The sequence below is a fragment of the Xiphophorus hellerii genome, chromosome 18 (assembly GCF_003331165.1).
Source record: "Xiphophorus hellerii strain 12219 chromosome 18, Xiphophorus_hellerii-4.1, whole genome shotgun sequence".
Lineage (NCBI taxonomy): Eukaryota > Metazoa > Chordata > Actinopteri > Cyprinodontiformes > Poeciliidae > Xiphophorus > Xiphophorus hellerii.
This window is the reverse complement of record NC_045689.1, coordinates 8,068,102-8,080,251: the sequence shown is the minus strand read 5'-3', so window position 1 is coordinate 8,080,251 and position 12,150 is coordinate 8,068,102. Positions and strand designations below refer to the sequence as shown.

Here is a 12,150-nt window from a genome sequence, read left to right as displayed (position 1 = left end):
AAATCACAGGGTTGCACAGCAGCACATCCCTGCAGCTAAAAAAATCTTTATGCTGCTCTGCATTAACTGGCATACTTTGATTCTTTCCCTCCACAGTAAATGGGATTATTGTGGATATTTTGAAAATTTTAGAACAGGATATTATTATTATTGCTGTTATTTAGGCCAGTCACGATAGCAAATTTTGCTCAACGATTAATTGTCTCAAAAATTATTGCGATAAATGATAATATTGTTTGAAGACCTTTTTACACTGAAAAGGACGTAATAATGCATGCGATTTCCTGCCAAAGATAGATACACTTTATTTTCAAAAGAACACTTAACACTTGAGCTAATAAACAAAATAAACAAAACAACCAAAAACAAAAATAAAATGGATTCTCAGTCTCCATTAACAAAAAACTCACTTGAAAAAAAAACCAACTAAACAACATAAAGCCAAAGTGGAAATAAATACTGCATTCAACCAAAAGAGTAAAGATTATGAAGTCTGTTGCCCTTCAGTAATAATTAGATTTAAATAGAGAAGATGCATCATCGACTACATGATGCAATAGTTCACACTACATGATTTTTTGCTGCTATTTTTCCCCTTACGACAATCTTAAAACGTTGGTCTTTCTAAGATTGTGTGGTGTGTTACGGTAGATCGTCGTTGCCACTCCGATCTAAATCAGGGGTTTTCCCCGACTGGGATCGTTAACGCAGCCTGTTGAATGTGACAGGCAGCCAATCAGAAAGCACGGCTTCTCCTCCGTGTTTTCTGAGGGGAAATTATGTCGGGGAATCCCAAACAGCTGAAACGGCGCAACCCGAAGTCCAGCGGACATTGGAGATGATATGTGGAAACAACATTAATGTTTATTCAACATGCAAAGAATATAGAAATGACAAGGGGAGGAGTTGGAGCGAAATTGCTACCGCAGTTGATAAACCCGGTAACTTTTCAGCTGTTCTTCGTTAACGCGACGTAAATAGGTTATAATGATTTTCATTCAGTCAGGACTTTACGCTGACACTAGCCACATGCATTGCAGGAAGATTGTAGTAAAGCATTGATTAATTCTTGGTTTTAAAATTAGTTAACTGGACTTGTAGCCATTATTTTGTGCCCATTGTTGGACAACCCTATCGAACCGTTATAACTAGGATTTCTGTCGGCTAATGTGTGGTCTGTCAGGTTTTGAAAATGGGCGGACAATCGGCCGACAGCTCTAAGATCGTGTCTTGTGCGCTGGTCTTTACACTAAGGAAATGAGGAAGGGAGGGTCAGTGGAGAGCACCGGAGTTGAGCCTTTTTTCATTCGGTGTCATCAACAGAAAGAGAAAAAGGCCGGAAGAGACGATAATGCCGATAATTAAAATGACGTCGATAGTTTTAATTTATTGTACGATTAATTGATTTATCGTTTATCGCGACAGGCCTACTGTTATTATTATTGTTATTATTATGTCATGTCCTGTTTACTGAATCAAAAATAATAACACTCCTAAACAGTTAACATCTAAATGGGAGTTATTTCCTTATGTGCTAAATGTTTTATCCGAGGGGAGTATCAATGTACATCACCTTGAACTCACCATCCCTATAGTCAAACATGGTGTTGGCACCATCATGCTGTGGAGATGCTGTTTTTCACCAGAGACAGAAAAGCTAGGCAGTGTTGATAGGGAATCTAGTTGGTGTGTTGTAGTCGAGTAATCTATCGATCATTCAGAGGATTAATGAGTAATCCAATTTAAAAGTGCCCTGTTCTGTAGTAGCAACTTAAGCTAGTAAATGAAATATATCAAGTAAAAAATGCTGGTTAAAAAATAAAAAAACAATTTAGTTCCCTTTTTAATAAGAACTTGCTTAAAATGCAAGACGATTCAAACATAAGTCAGTCTCAAGTTTGAAGCATGGGAAAAATTTTAATTTTTATATGTACTGTATATATATAAAATGGATTTTTTCATCTGTTGTTTTTTTTAATGTCATTACTCTTCTTGATCAGAAAATACATGTAACCTTGTACATGTATTTATGTATTTATTTCCTTGTACATGCATAACATGCCAAGTTCTATTAAAAGTTACTTTTTTGCAGAAGAGACAGAAATGTCACCACAAATGAGGTCAATGTAGTTGATGTTTCCTGCTGAGATGTTGCAGGACATCAAGGACATGCTATTATGAAACACTAATTGTGTTTTGCAGTACACACACCGAGTTGTTATCTTTTCCATTTAGCTTAAAATAATCCCACATTTTTGACACTTTGTCTTTGTCTCTTCTTGGTAGTGCCTCCCTCCGTATCTGATAATAGCACTTAGCATTCATCAACAGCTCATTGGCAGAAGTGAGAGCTTTGTCAACACACATGGTCATTTTGCTGGTACACAATATGATAAATAGTAAAACATAATTTAACAAAGCTTCGAGGCAGACAAGGAATTTTAAAAAAATCGAGGTTCTCGAACCATTTGATGAATTGTTATGGCTATAGAATCTAGTGAGCTGAATACATGAAAATCCTGGAAGAAAAGCTACAACAGGCTAGAGATTGGGATGTTTCCAGCTAACAACAAGCCTACTACCCATAAAATTAAACATACAATCACATACATTTGCTTAAGGCATATTGAAATATTAGATTGGCTTAGGCCTTAATTAAAAAAATGGAATTGAAGATTTTTGGCAAGATTTGAAAATTAATTTTCACAGACGCTGTCCAGTCTGCATGAGCTGTAGCTCTAAATGTGCAAAACTGGCAGAGACACAGCATGCAAGACAAAGATTTGTTCAATTTTATGGACCTTTTTTTTTTTTTTAAAGGAAGTAGGGAAACCACATATATATATATATATATAGGTTTATATTTCCTACACTTTACAATGAAATATATTGAGGACTGCAGTTAAAAATGACAAAATGTGAAGGTTCAGGATGGCTATGAATAGGTTAACAAGGAACTATTCTGACATTATGTGAGACTCATTAAACTTTCATATCCAAGGTGTCAGACATCCAGGCCAGAGGAGCAGTGGTCAGTTGGAGCGCACCCACCAGACCGGAGGGTGAAAATAACACTGTGGAGGATGACACCAGCCTCCCAGAGGACCTAAGCTACGAGGTTGCCTTCTCTATTAATGGCAAAGATGGGAAATACCAGAACGTCAACAGGTGAGTCCAATCACCAGGAGACCACAGAGCTCTGGAATTCCAACAATTTTACAACCAAAAGTTACTTTAAAACTCAAAAACACTGTTTTTATTTTTCCCTGAAACAGTGTGCATGAGCTAAGTGCTACTTTGGAAAATCTTCGACCAGCAACAGACTATCATGTCAGGTTAGTATAACCCCCTGCTTGCTTTAATTTGTCATTTTACAATGGAACTGTGTGTGTAAACATGTTGTTGCCCCTCAGGGTCCAGGCAGCGTGTAACTGTTTACTGGGAAGCCCTTCAGAGTCGGTGAGCTTCACCACGTTAAGCTGTGAGCCAGACCCTCCCAGTCCTCCCAAGAAGGCCAGTGGGACCAAAAACACACTTGTACTCACGTGGAAGGTAAACATTTCACTTTTGTTCAAAGAAATTATGCTGACACATAATTAGAAATGTATATCCTGTTTTCTAATGCATGATGAATCATGTGTGTTTCCTCTACAGGCTCCATGTGACAATGGTTCTAAAATTAAAAATTATATTCTCCAGTGGGATGAGGTAACATGTTTCTCATAATTATACACCTTTTACACTTTTTATGTGTGAAGCTTTGATGTAAAGTTGCTGGTGAACTAAGCAATGTGTTTTCTAAAGGGAAAGGGCACAGGCACATTCGAACAGTGCTACTATGGACCTCAGAAGCAGCATCGCGTGACCAAGCTTACTCCAGCTTCTAGATACTCCTTCCGCCTTGCTGCAAAAAATGATATGGGTGTAAGGTGAGCAGACTGAAGGACCGCTTAGCATTACTTATTTCACATTTTGTATGTTACTGCCACAAACCTTGATGTTTTTTAGTTGGATTTTGTCCGATATAACAACTCAAAATAGCACACAACCGTGAAGCTGAAGGGAAAATATACACAGTTTCCAACTTTTGCTGCAATTACAGAGATAAGCTACTTCGGCATGTGTTTTGCAGTCTCTCAGGATGCGTTTACCCTTAGCAGTGTTTAGTCTGCTTTAATCAAACTCTATTTTGTTTGCCTAGAAAGTCCAGTTTGTTTGGGGAGCTGTGAATGCACAATCGAACTCTTATGTGGACCAAAAAAAGCAAAAAGACGTAGGTCTCGGTTCGGTAGAAGCAAACTCTGCCGCCGTTCAAATTCATCTGTGAATGCCAATAGGACCAGAGACTGTTCTAAAAGCACAGGGCATTCTTGGTAAATAAAACCAAAACAAACATGTAAGTCTGGCACTAGCGAGAGAAATGCCTTGTGGTCTTTTGCCAAAGACAAAAGAAAACTCTTACAACCATTAAAATCCGACGCCACTTCATTTTTGTTTACATTTTGTGAAGAAGGAAGTGGCACTTAGTGTCTTCTTCAGATGTTTACATGTAGTTTCGTTTAGTGGTTTTTGGTGCAGCGCCTCCACAGGTGAGGAGTTGAATAGCTTTTTCAAAGGATTTGGACCGTTTGACACAGTGTCGTGTGAAAGAGAACCACATCAGCTAAAAATTTAACAAATGCTGCATTTCTGGTTCAGGTGTGAAAACCTGAACTACATTTGACTTGTAGTTAGTGCCATATGTCTTCACATCAACTTCAACTATCTTCTGGCTGAGTAGAGATGTAAACTACATTCGGTAATTACTCTGTTGATTCATTACAAATGACTGTAAGCTGTAACAGTGACTGTGTGGCAGTAACATGACAAAATGTGAAAACATTAAAGTAACAGGAGCCATTTTTCATTGTGCTCTCCATGCTGGAATATTTCCCACATGTTGTCCATTTTTATGTCACCTTCTCTATAACTGTCCTCATCCGTTTGTCGATGTGCGTCTCTCACTCCGTCTCTTTGTCCCATCCTCTCCTGTCGTGTGTCTCTCTCTGTCCTCCCCAGCGAGTTCAGTGAAGTGGTGGACCTGTTCACCTCATGCAGTGTGCCATTGCCACCCTTCCCTCCAGAACTGGAGCTGGCAGGAGTGACCTTTCTTACTATGAAGTGGCAAAGGCCCAGCAGCTCACCCAAGGAGGATGACATCTTCTATATTCTGGAGATGGAGGAAGAAGGCTCGGTATATCTCTTGGTTTAATACCTCGTTTTTTCATTTGATCTACTCCCTGTTAGGGGCTATTTGTTTGGTTTTTTGGGGGGCGGGGTTTTGCAGGTTGTAAAGTTCTTCTGTACTCAATCAACAAAACCAGGGCATAAATGTAAAAGTAAATAAGAATCCTAAATTATAGTTGATATTAAAAAGTCTTCTGAACCCTTGTTAAATTATGTACATATAAAGAAAATGAAAATAAATAATTTATTAATTTTGTTCTGTTTAATTGATCATGTAGGCTGTGGAACTCAATTGAAAAGCAAACTGAGATGTTTTAGGGAGGAATAAGAAACAGAAACTAAAATAATGTGGTTAAATAAGTTTGCACACCATTAAACTAATGATTTATTGAAGAATCTTTGTATTTTTTTTAACAGCACACAGTTTTTTTGGGTTGTAGTCCATCAGAACGGCAGATCTCGACTTGGCTCCATTTCCCCACTCTAAATATTAAAATATTGTAGCAGCATCTCCAGTTCATTCCTCTTTGTTTTTAAGTTTTGTGCCGACTGTGACCAAAAGATCAACATTGGTTTCATCTGACCTTTACGGATTGATACTAGCGTGCTAAGATTGATGCCCCAGTTTTAGATTCCATCTTGAAATTTTATTTAATTTTTGCATTGCAGTGTCTCATCTCTCCATAAATTTGATTTGCTCTCAAATTTTATTTTTTTGTTCACACAAATATTATGTTAAGTATTTTGTAGATACTTATAAACTTTCTCTAAATTCTGTCCTAGGTTTGAACAAAATAATTGAAAAGAAAAACCACAGAAATGCTTAAAGAGCAGAGGTTTGATATGTCACACTGAAATAAAAACTATTGTTATTGGTATTTATCAGTACTAAAATGTGCAGTATTGCACACAGTATTTAGTCTGTGGACTAGCGCTGCAGAGTAAAGTTGCAATTAATAACATCATCTTGAAAAACATTACTATAAGTATGTACTGACTCCCGTTTGCATTACTCGGTATGTGTTAATTTATTCTGAACAGAAAATTATACAAAAGCAACGTCATCACATTCATTTAGTTTATTTCTTCTCCCTGAATGATTTTTGCTTTTATTTCAACTGAGTTGTAGCTGTTATATGTCACATCAAAGCTGAAAAAAATGGTTTACATCACAAAAACCTGACTTTTTAACTGGTGTGAAGACTTTTGCTATCCATTATAGTGAAAAATTCTTTCAGATCCCTTTTTTCCCATCCCCATATCAACCATCTTAAAATGAAAAAATACATATTGGTTTACACACCTCTTTGTAGTTCATGTCAGCTTCAGATGCCACCTGCAGGTTTAGCTGTCAAAAACTCTGCAGCTCTCTTTACCTCTGTTGCTGTTCCCCCCTCAGATCCCTTATTTTTCTGCGCTTCAGTGATTGTTGAGTAAGTCATTGCTCAGCTGGTGGTTTTGTTTTTCCCCCTGTTCATCTCTGTCCCAGGGATATGGCTTCCAGCCAAGCTATGACGGTGACGAACTCTCCCACACCGTGAGGAATCTCCGCAGGAGCACCAAGTACAAGTTTCGGGTAAGCGAGCTCTGCGAGGTGTTAAGTCAGAACGGGTTATCTGGTTTAATTTAGGAAGCGGAGTGTGTGTGTGTGTGTGTGTGTGAATTGGGTGAGCTTTCAGAAGGGAGGGGGGGGTGGGGTGGTGGCGCTGGTGCTGCAGAGCCCCACGTTTGCCATATGACTCATCCGTTTACAGGATTCTGCCAGCAGAGCAGCGGGCAGCTGAAAGCATCAACAGGCTTGATCCAGTGTTGATCGCATGCAGGGCCCCAGTGAGAAGCTAGTTGAGCAAAGCGTTTGACCAATATGTGGCCCTTTGACTGGCAGTAATCTTGCCAAGTTAAGAGGAACTGGTTTTTTTTTCTTTTCCTTTCTCCAATCTTTGTAAATTTTCTACCATTTTCTGCAACCTATCTCACACCACCATCCTTTATATTTTCCCATTACATTCTGTAAGGTTGTTTGCCATTCTTCCCTAATAATGGTTATTTTCCTGCTGGAAATGCCGACAACAGCTGCACTTTTTTCCATTATTTGCCTCTAGGACATGAAATAAAATGAAGGTGTGGACCATAAAGCAAATTGTAAGGTTTATGCAGTAAGCCAGAGGAAACGGTGCAACGCGCTTGGGAAGAATGATGCTGATGGAAAAGTGTTTTATCGGCAAAACACACTATCACATGTCTGAATGATAGAATCCCTCTGTTTCTCATTGCAATTACGAAAATACACAGTGTAGGACGAAGCTGTTTGTCTTGCTTCAGTCTGTGAAAGATCTCTGTTCAGCAAGATGAAGATTTCTCTGTTATTTCTGCAGGTTGAAGCTGCATTTGCTCATTGCGTGTTTGGTTTGGTTTTAGGGTTTCTGTAGATTTAAGTTGTAGTGTGCATGGTTTCTCTTAATGCTGTAATTGCAGATATCATAAATGTGCATTGCTGTATCTAATGACTTGCAGGTGGATCAATAAGAAATGGTTTAAATTTGTTCTAAGAGTGAAACTCCTATATTATACATGCTCATTATACAAAGTTAATTTTGATGATTATCATTTATAGCCAATAGAGACCAAAAAGCATATTTTTACTACATTATTAAACAAGACCAGTAAAGTTTCACATTTAATACAAAATACTAGATAATGGCCATTTTATAGCCTTCAGTATGATGGGAAAACCGCAGATTTTTCATTTCCCAAACAGACAGTTTATAACACCCTCCTCAAACGAGATAAAACATAAAACTGTATTATTAAATAAGCTGGCTGTTCACAGAGCTGTATCCAAACATCTTAATAGAAAGTTTAATGGAAGGAAAAATGTGAAAAGGGTACAAAAGTGACATGAATAACTGCAGCTTTAAAAAGGTTTTTGAACCAAAGTATTCAAAGGCTGGCAGATATTGGTAAGTGTGGACTTCGGTTGGAGTCAGAGGTACTGACTCCAACCGAGTCAGAGGCTCTGGAAGTCTGCAACTGCAACTTTTGTTGTGTTTAGCTTCTCTGGAGATATCAGAGGTGTCCTACATGGGCTAAGGAAAAAAAATTGTTGGATTTTTATTCATGAATCCAAAGTATTCTTTTCAGATGGAAAGTCAATTATGCTCCCGGATTCTGAATGAAGAGCTAAGAGGCACTCATACCCAGTCATTTGAAGTTTCCCCATTCAGGAAGTTATGTCATCTAATCATGTATATAAATTTGTACAGAAGTAGCTCAAATAAGAAAGATTTTTGGGGATGGGGAGCTTGGAGGGGTGAAAAGATTGGAACTGGTCTATTCATACTGCCACAAAAAAGTCAGATATGGAACACATACAGACAAAAAAAAAGTGGATTTGGGTCACATTTACTTGCAGTGTAAACGTAGCATATGTGGTTTTGTCTAAAGGAAGATTGGACACCAAACCCAAAATTGTAGATAAGTTAAAGCAACCTGGACTTCTTACTCTGCAGCAATTTACACAAAATAACCTCACTCTAATTATTGACTGGATATACCGTACATTACACAAACTTTTAGTTGAGCCAACATTTGTTGTTTAAAAAAAAACGTACTCTATTGGTGGTCCTTTGTTCCAAGACACCGAATTTTCTGCTAAATGATTGAAATATTAGACTTCATCCTTAATGAATTTGTATAATATACAATTTTCACTTTTTGGACCGAATTTCTGAAATGAACATCTTGAAGATGTAGTTTGAGATGCCCTTCTGCTCTTGCTTAGGTACCTGTTGCCAGTATTATGTCAAACTGTATTCTCACTGCCTCTATTTGTGAACTTTAACAAGGTGGCAGCATACAACTCAGAAGGGAAGAGTAACCCCAGTCAGGTTGTGGAATTTATCACAAAGCCAGACAGACCCAGCTGTCCCTGCAGGCCTGCCATCCGAGGAAGAGTCCAACCCGACAGCTTCAAAATGGCCTGGGGTGAGATTTCCTCCAAGTTTCTTTTGCAAAATCCTCCCGTGCTTTCTTCTAGCCGACAACCTGGCAGGTCCGGTTTACAGATTAACTTTTCTCCTGGCGCGCTGTCCAACAATAGATGAGACAGATGACATCCAAGCTAGTCTGTACAGTGGATGACATCAGTTCTTTTATCTGTTCAGACATCAGCAAGAATCCTTCATGCACGTCACTGGATGAACTCATCTTCCAGGGCTGTGCTCGATCTGTGTCTAAATTTTTATTTATTTTTTTTATTTTATTTTCCAAATTGAAAAACACATCTGTGGCTGTGAAAATGTCTCAATTCTTTGTGTTCCAGAAAACTGTTTGAGTTTAGAGGCCATACTGTGTTTGCTTTAAAAACGTTGTTCTTTCTTATATTTTTTTCTTTCTTTTGGGAGCAAAATCTAAAGCTGTCAAAGCTGCAAAAAATTGGTTCAGGCTGTTTTGACACAGGATTGTTCTTGATTCAGTCTATAGACAGACTGAAGTTTTTTTAGGAATATATGTTGATCATAACTGACACAAATGGGCAAAAATGTCCATTTTCAGAAGCTGCTAGAAATGTACTACAACAAAGGCCACAATTTTTTCACTCCTTTGAAAACTGTTTTTCTTTTTCTATAATTATGCTCTACTTTGTGTTGGTCTACCACAACAAATCATCTTGAAAACGCATTGACATTTGTGACAAAAATGCACATCTTACCACTTTGTGAACATAAACTTAGAATAATCAGAAATAAGAGCTTATATTTAATAATCCTGATGTTTTGTCTCTTTATTCAGAACCCCCTAAAGACAACGGTGGAGCCGAGGTGACGAAATATGTCGTGGAGCTGTCTGAGGGCTTAAGTGGTTGGTTACATTTCTCAGCTCAAAACTACAATTTGCTGTAATTTAAGTTAATCGGTTTGGAATGAACTTAAATGGGTCTGTATTTAGGTTTATTATGGGGACTGGTGTATTCGGGACCCGCCCTGGAACATGTGTGTGACGGTCTGAAGCCCGGCTGCTGCTACCAGGCGCGGCTTTACTGCATCAGCGAGGGGGGGCAGAGCCCGGTGAGTCACTGCACAAAGCTCCACGCGCTTGTTTGCGCACAAAACATTTCAAGAGGTTCGATCACTTCAAATTTAATTGGACTGCAGAGAAAAGATGGAAAAAAAACACCTGCTTTTTTGTTTTTTGAAAGAACACCAAGATTGTTTTTAATGAGACTGTCATAAGGCTTAATTATCCAATTGTTTATTCTTCTCCAGACATGTAAATTTTCCTCTTGTTTATTTTAGTATTGATACATTTCTTGGCTGATAGGGAAATTAATTATTAGCTCTGGCAGCCAGTGCGTCTGATTCCTTTAATTGGAAATTGTTATAAAGTCAAACTCGTTTGGTCGGAGATTAGGCCATGCTTTCTTGTGTTTAAGTACGACACGTCCTGCTAATCATTTAACCTTCCCTGGATGTGTCAGAGGAGGTTTTTTTCTCATCAGCTCAGTACATCCTATCTTCATTAATTTTCTCTATCAACCATTTTGTCCGTGCTTGCATTTCCTTGGTAGATAGGTGAGATGTTTTCTGGTGGAACAGCAGTTGCACGTTTCGCTTCGTCACTAAAAAGTTGGGTCTCTGTTTCTGTTTGTGTGATAATATAACTACCCATTCAAAACTATGCCTAAACAATGCACTCAGATTTGTCTCTTCTCTACTCTGCTGGTGCCTGATAAGCTTCGGGAAATGACAATTGTTTCCAGTGTCTTTTGTCGGGGAGAGTGAGCGGATGGTGTGAGATTGTCAGCTTTGTTATTTCCCTGCTTCCTAATTGGTGTGTTTTATTCTCTTGCAAGCTGTCAGAAACCCTGCAGGTCCAGACTCCTGCGGTGCCCCCAGGGCCATGCCTTCCCCCTCGGCTGGTGGGCAAACCCAAAGCCAGGGAGGTGCAACTGCGCTGGGGTGAGTCATTCCTCTCAAACTTAGCTGTGTGTGGGATGACTTTCTAGCGTCGGTTGATGCAAATGTTCGCCTGCTGACCTGCTTTAAAGTCTTTTACTTTGCCGTTCTTGCGTGGTAAAGTTTGTTTATCATCTCCATTTTATTAACGTTCACCAAAACCACGCAGGTCCCCCTCAAGTAGACGGAGGAAGCCCAGTGTCTTACTATAGCGTAGAAATCAGCGGACCGCAATCTGAGGAGAGCAGGGAGGTTTATCAGGGCTCGGAGCTGGACTGTTCTGTGGGAGGGTTGCTTCCCGGCAAGACCTACAGCTTCCGGCTGAAAGCGGCAAACAAGGCCGGGGTGAGAAAGACACACCAAATAACAGAAGGATTACCTGTTCTTTACAGGGAATACTGGCTAAATTGTTCTTGTTGCTCTTTCACAAAACAGTTTGGGCCTCTCTCTGAGCGCTATGAGGTCACAACGGGTCCTGGAGCCCCGGAGCAGTGCAAGGCGCCTGCGACCACATGCAAATCACCCAGTTGTGTTATTGTGAGCTGGGAGGTGAGTATTGCCCTTGCTGAAAGTATTCCTATCCTTCACAATATTCATTAGTTTTGGGGGGGTTTTGTGTGAGGGGGGAAAGATTGTTAAGCTGTAAACACCTGGTGCCACAAATGTTTATACTTTTTGTATAACATTTTTAACTTTTTGTGCCTTTTTTTGTTTTATTTTCTCAATTCAGATTTTTATAGAAAACTGATCAGTAAATCAGTTCAGTAAACCCCCTTAGTATAAGATAATTCCACAGCTTCAAAATGTTTTGGGTTGTTTGAACTGCAAGATTTGCTTTTGCGTAAAAGCAGATCAGCAATTGTGGCATTAGTTTTTCCAAAATTAAGATGAATGAATTTCGTTAATAATGGGGAATCTATTTTCTGCATCTAAAATTTTTCTGAAATGTTAAAAAAAAAGTCCCTAATAG

General features: G+C 38.9%; 1 protein-coding gene across 4 annotated transcripts in view; it reads left to right on the top strand.

The window, feature by feature from the left end:
* The window catches only part of fndc3a (fibronectin type III domain containing 3A), a 59,589-nt gene that overhangs the window by 37,041 nt on the left and 10,398 nt on the right, over positions 1-12,150 (top strand). For all 4 annotated transcript variants that reach the window (XM_032590809.1, XM_032590808.1, XM_032590810.1 and 1 more), the window contains 13 exons: positions 3,002-3,168; positions 3,276-3,335; positions 3,414-3,552; positions 3,655-3,708; positions 3,805-3,929; positions 5,059-5,233; positions 6,716-6,802; positions 9,072-9,210; positions 10,018-10,086; positions 10,174-10,292; positions 11,078-11,183; positions 11,350-11,525; positions 11,616-11,729. In XM_032590809.1, the coding sequence (XP_032446700.1) occupies positions 3,002-3,168; positions 3,276-3,335; positions 3,414-3,552; positions 3,655-3,708; positions 3,805-3,929; positions 5,059-5,233; positions 6,716-6,802; positions 9,072-9,210; positions 10,018-10,086; positions 10,174-10,292; positions 11,078-11,183; positions 11,350-11,525; positions 11,616-11,729 (1,530 nt within the window). The remainder of the gene's footprint in view (positions 1-3,001; positions 3,169-3,275; positions 3,336-3,413; positions 3,553-3,654; positions 3,709-3,804; positions 3,930-5,058; positions 5,234-6,715; positions 6,803-9,071; positions 9,211-10,017; positions 10,087-10,173; positions 10,293-11,077; positions 11,184-11,349; positions 11,526-11,615; positions 11,730-12,150) is intronic.